Source organism: Vicia villosa, unplaced genomic scaffold (genome assembly GCF_029867415.1).
Source record: "Vicia villosa cultivar HV-30 ecotype Madison, WI unplaced genomic scaffold, Vvil1.0 ctg.001782F_1_1, whole genome shotgun sequence".
In the NCBI taxonomy this organism is placed as follows: domain Eukaryota; kingdom Viridiplantae; phylum Streptophyta; class Magnoliopsida; order Fabales; family Fabaceae; genus Vicia; species Vicia villosa.
Window position 1 is genome coordinate 101,800 of NW_026705725.1, and position 6,374 is coordinate 108,173.

At 42.9% G+C, this 6,374-nt stretch overlaps 1 protein-coding gene across 1 annotated transcript; it reads right to left on the minus strand.

Annotated features, from left to right (window-relative positions):
- Window positions 1-4,054: 4,054 nt before the first annotated feature.
- On the minus strand, window positions 4,055-5,308 carry LOC131636556 (uncharacterized). Its single transcript, XM_058907170.1, has one exon. It carries the CDS (start codon window positions 5,306-5,308, stop codon window positions 4,055-4,057), a length of 1,254 nt encoding a protein of 417 aa, XP_058763153.1.
- Window positions 5,309-6,374: the final 1,066 nt, after the last annotated feature.

The window sequence follows — 6,374 nt, forward strand, 5'->3', positions numbered from 1 at the left end:
TATGCCGGGGAATTAACAAACTGTTTTCCTAGGAGGAAAACTGCCATTTGTTGACTCATGCCGAGGAATTAACAAACTGTTTTCCTAGGAGGAAAACTGCCATTTGTCGATTCCGCTGGGGAAATTAACAAATTGTTTTCCTAGGAGGAAAACTGCCATTTGCCGGTTGCTAGGGGAATCAAACTGTCTTCTGCTGAAAGAGACTGCCATTTGTTGACCCTGTCGTGAAAAGAAAGTGAGCAAACTGTCTTCTGCTGAAAGAGACTGCCATTTGCTGACTTTGCTGAGGAATCTTTAAGCGAAACGAATTGTCTTCATGAAGAAGGCTGCCTTTCGTTATCTCTGCCCGAAAAAGTGAGTGAACTGTCTTCTACTGAAAGAGACTGCCATTCGCTCAACTTTAATAAAGAATCCTGAAACGAACTGTCTTTATGAAGAAGACTGCCATTCATTACCTCCATTTGGGAGAAAGTGAGCAAACTGTCTTCTGCTGAAAGAGACTGCCATTTGCTGACTTTAAAGTAAGAATTCTTAAACGAACTGTCTTCATGAAGAAGACTGCCATTCGTCATCTCAAAGGGAACAAACTGTCATCTGCTGAGAGAGACTGCCATTTGCCGACCCTATCGAGAAATCCTTAAGCGGAACGAACTGTCTTCTGTTGAAAGAGACTGCCATTCGTTGACCCGTCTTAGGAGAGAGTGAGCAAACTGTCTTCTGATGGAGGAGACTGCCATTTGCTGACTTTAGAATAAGAATTTTTAAACGAACTGTCTTCATGAAGAAAACTGCCATTCGTTATCTCAAAGGGAACAAACAGTCATCTGCTGAGAGAGACTTCCATTTGCCGACCCTATCGAGAAGTCCTTAAGCGGAACGAACTGTCTTCTGCTGAAAGAGACTGCCATTCGTTGACCCATCTTAGGAGAGAGTGAGCAAACTGTCTTCTAATGGAGGAGACTGCCATTTGCTGACTCTGGTGGGGAAATTCGAAAGCGGACAAACTATCTTCCGGAGAAGATTGTCAACTGTCGACCTGTTTGGGAAGTCCAAAAGTGGACAAACTATTTTCCGGGGAAGATGGCCGTCTCCTGACCCGTTGGGGATAACAACAGTAGTGAACTAAATTATCTCTTTGAGGGAGATTTGTGCTTGCTGACTTGCTCGGGAATCCCGAGTATGAACATGATTGAAGCTTATCTAAGTTGTGCTAATTGTGAAGTTATGAGGTGCAAAGCATGCATGAATATGATGATTATAAAATGTAAAGATGAATGTGAATAGAATTGTCGCGGATGTGAAATCCTGTGATACGACTTGAACTTTTGTTGATCAGAAGATGTCTTCTTCTTGGAATTTGTACTTTGCACTCTGTTGGGGATACCTCATTATCAGTTGCCCGCTGTTTTGAGTGACATGAATTGAAGTGAAGATCCGTCATTGGGAGATGTTCGCAAAGCGACCTCATGGGGAAATCTGGGTTCCCGGAGTCTCAATCGTTCTCGGAGCAACTGTTTGCATTCTTCCTATTGTTTGTAATCCTTAGAAAGAAATTTCACCTTTAATTTTGCAAGTAAATTCATTTTATTTTATGAAAACATTTGTTTCAAGAAAATGACTGTTTAAACTTAAAATGCATTTCAAGAAACTGAATAAGACTCAATTGCAAAGAAAAGGCACAAGGCTCAAATTATTATTTATGGAATGGTAACCAGCCAAAGGCTTGATCCCATGGAGTATTTACAAAGTTGGAAATTGGTAATTTTTGGGAAAATGACTACGATGAAACGTGACGACCGTTATCTTTCCCTTCCACTCTGAATTGCGCTGCATGCGTGCTTCGTAGAAGATGACCTACTGATGATGAATGCTCCGCTATGGATTTCTAATGATCAAGTTTGTCCTGAACACAGTTACTTGCCATATATCCCTAACTTTTGCGTAAACTACCCCTTTCGTGTTTTAAGTCTACCGGGATTGATTATATATATATATATATTTTATGTCTCTAACTTTTGCCTGAATCGCCCTTTCGGGTTTTCGATTCACCAAGACGCTCTTTTTTGCCTAAGTCGCTCTTTGCGAGTTTTCAACTTAGCGAGCTGTTCTTTTTTTATTTAGGCGAAGTATTTCTTGACTGCGTCGATGTTCACAGGACGGGTGAATTCTTCTCCATCCATAGTCGTGAGTATTAAGGCTCCTCCTGAGAAAGCTCTCTTGACCACGTATGGGCCGTCATAATTGGGAGTCCATTTCCCTCTCGAATCTGTGAGAAAAGATTGAATCTTTTTGAATACAAGGTCGCCTTCTTTGATTGTGCGAGGTCAGACCTTTTTTTCGAAAGCTTTCTTCATTCTTTGTTGATATAGCTGTCCGTGGCATAAAGCTGTCATGCACTTTTCTTCGATTAAGTTCAATTCATCGAATCTGCTTTGACTCCACTCGACTTCTGTTAATTTTGCTTCCATCGAGACTCTCATTGATGGGATCTAAACCTCTATAGGTAGGACTGCCTCCATACCATATACAAGGGAGAAAGGAGTTGCTCCAGTCGAAGTACGTACAGATGTACGGTAACCATGAAGAGCAAACGGGAGCATTTCATGCCAATCTTTGTAAGTGATGACCATCTTCTGAATGATTTTCTTGATGTTTTCGTTAGCTGCTTCTACAACTCCATTCATCTTTGGTCTGTAAGGAGATGAGTTGTGATGTTCAATCTTGAATTCTTCACAAAGTTCCTTCATCATTTTGTTATTCAAATTTGATCCATTGTCAGTGATTATCCTGCTAGGAATGCCGTAGCGACATATAATGTGATTCTTGATAAACCTGACGACAACTTGTCTTGTGACATTTGCATATGAAGCTGCTTCAACCCACTTGGTGAAATAGTCTATGGCTACCAAGATGAAGCGATGTCCGTTGGACGCTTTTGGCTCGATCATTCCAATCATGTCGATTCCCCACATGGAGAAAGGCCAAGGGGAAGAAAGTATGTTGAGAAGAGATGGTGGCACGTGAATTCTATCGGCGTAGATCTGGCATTTGTGACACCTCTTCGCATACTGGTAGCAATCTGACTCCATCGTCAGCCAATAATACCCTGCTCTCAGTATTTTCCTTGTCATGGTGTGTCCATTGGTGTGAGTACCAAAGGAACCTTCATGTATTTCTCTCATGAGTGTTTCTGCTTCTTTCTTGTCAATGCATCTGAGCAGAACCATGTCGAAATTTCTCTTGTACAGAACATCTTCATTTAGGACGCTTGGAACGGTGTCTCATGTATTTCACCTTCGATCTCCACATACCGGAAAGAAGACAAGTGACTCACGATGTAATCTTCCTCACCACAAACCGTCACCACTTTACCAACAACTGGATACTTCAACTTCTGATGAAGAGTGGATGTCACAACGCCAGCCTTGTGAATCCAGGGTCGTCCCAACAGAAAATAGTAAGCAGGTTGAATATCCATTACATAAAAGGTCGTGGTGAATATTTGAGGACCGACTTGGATTGGCAGATCCACCTTCCCGAACACAGACCTCCTTGAACCATCAAAAGCGCATACCACCAACTCATTAGGCCTCAACTCAACACCAGCATAGTCAATTCTCATGAGGGTTGATTTGGGAAGTACATTCAAGGAAGAACCTGTATCAACCAGAACACGAGACAGGGTCGTCCCCTTACACTCCATCGAAATATGCAACGCCTTGTTATGGTTTCTCCCCTCAGGAGGAAGATCGCGAGCTGTAAATCCCAAACCATTTCCAGCTGAAATGTTATTGGCCACCGCCTCTAGCTGATTCACAGATGTTTCGTGTGGCACGTAGGCACCATTCAGAATTCTCAAGAGAGCATCTTTATGAACCTCTGAACACATCAGCAATTGCAATATGGAAATCTTTGACTGGGTCTGACCCAACTGCTCAACAACTTTGTAATCAGACTTCTTGATGATTCTCAACAACTCATCCACATCCTTGGAATACACAGCACTGTCGGGTGCCCCATTCTGAACCAGAGAGTTCTTGCTATCATCCACCCCTTATTTGCCTTTGGCCTTAGCCAAAGCATCTACATTATTTTGTACAAGCTGAGGAGAGAAAAATCTGCCACTGCGAGTAATTCTACCATTACCAGCAAAATTATCGGCATTTGCAACTACAGACTTCACAAAATTGTCTTTCAACTCATCCTCTTTCTTCGTACCGTAGTAGTACACATCTGAGCCATAATGCCAAGGAACGGCCTTCTCACTCTCATATGGAATCGGCCCAGGAACAGTGATCATCAATTCCGCTGGTTGCTGTGCATAAGGAACGACGATAGATATCTGAACAAGCACTTGAATACTAATAGGAGCCACAAGTTCATATGGAATGTCAATTACCACCACCTCATCATCGTTTGCGACCCTCACGTTTCTCCTCTTTCTATAGAACTGGAGAGGACCTCCGTCCATCAATTTCTGAACCGTACTCTTCAAATCAATACGGCCCCCAGGTTGACTCTTGCAATTCTCACAATCGACACCACAGCCCGGGAAGATGCCACTATTAAGCAGGTGTTGCTTCACAGACACAAGAGGAAAAGTCAAACAGCCCACATCAGATATCACACTTATCTCTTCGCTCTCAATGGCATTTAAACCCGAACCTCCGTCATGGGAAGGCATGGGATTATTGACAATGTTCGGCGTCGGAGTAAATTGAATAACCTTCTGATCTAACAAGTCCTGAACCTTGTTTTTCAGAGCAATGCACTTCTTAGTATCATGCCCCACAGCACCAGAGTGAAAAGCACAACGAGCATTTGTATTATAGCTTGGAGATTGTCTATCCGGAGCATTCGGAGTATCTCTCAACGTGATCTTCTCAATATAGAGTAAGTGTTGCAATAGGTGAGCGTACATCATGGGAATCGGATCAAAGTGCCTATTAGGTCTAGTCCTCGGAGGGTATCGATTGTTCTGATACTGAGGACGTTGCCCCTGCTGCTGTTGTTGTTGAGGCACAGGAATAGTAACGGCATTCACCTGAGAATTACTTCTTCCTTGGTTTCCTTTTCCATTCATAGCATCAGTATTCCCTTCCTTCTTTCTGGAATAACCCTCTGACTGTCTTTTTCCGCTTGCTGTGCCCTGAGAAGTACCTATCTGAATCTTTCCCATTTTCAAGCCCATCTCCACACGTTCACCGCACCTAACCATTTCGGAAAAAGTTGCAGATGTACTACAAGCCAGATAGTAGTGTCCCGATAGAGTACTTGTGAACATATCAATCATCTCACGTTCAGTCATTGGCGGTTGAACTCTTGCAGCTAACTCACTCCATTTCTAAGCGTACTCCCTGAAAAATTCTTTGGACCCCTACACCAAACTCTGCAACTGAGTCCTGTTGGGTGCCATGTCAACATTATACTGATAGTGCTTAGTGAAAGCCTCGACAAGATCACTCCATGAATGGATATGAGTGCGCTCGAGTTGCATGTACCATTCCAAAGAAGCTCCAGCCAAGCTATCTTGGAAGAAATGCATCAAAAAGTCCTCATCTTCGGAATACACAGACATCTTCCGGTAATATGCTTTGACATGTGTCATTGGACAGGTCGCTCCGTTGTACTTGTCAAAAGTCGGAACCTTGAACTTTGGCGGAATCCTCACACCTGGCACCAAACCTAGATCATTGATATCCATACCCAACACACCCTTACCTTCAACAGCTCTGAGACGTTCCTCAATCAAACGATACCTTTCAACTTCCTCATGCACGCCCTCAGCGCTATGCCTTGACAACTGATCAACGTTCTCAAAGTTGAAATCCTGATTACCACGAATCTGGTCATTTCTCCCTCCCAACAGACGAGACGGAGGTGGTGGAGGGAAACCCTGATTCTCGTTGAAAGGATTATAAGGTACATAGTGAGGACGCCTGAATTCATTCTCATCGTGATTATCTTCAATACGGCCCGACACATCATAATACAAACCATACTGTTGTCCATCATTCTCAGTCCTCCTGGAATTCTCGATGAGAACTCGCAAATCCTCTTGACCTCTAGTGACGTTAGCCAACGCCTCTATAAATTATGCCATCTGCGCATTCATCTGTTCAGTTAACTGAGTTCGCATCTCATCCATTTGCTCCTGTATCTACTCCATCTGTCTTCTCTGATTGCCTCGAATTGGATATGAATGAATTTCCATCTTAGAACACCTTTTGATAACAAAACAGCGAGACATAAGATATAAGACCTGCAGAACCTGTAAATGTATGACATGTAAGATATATGAATGATATGCATGAAATGTTTGTCAGTTTCCAGGTATCCAAGAGTTCATCCCACTTTCAGATAGGACACAGAAA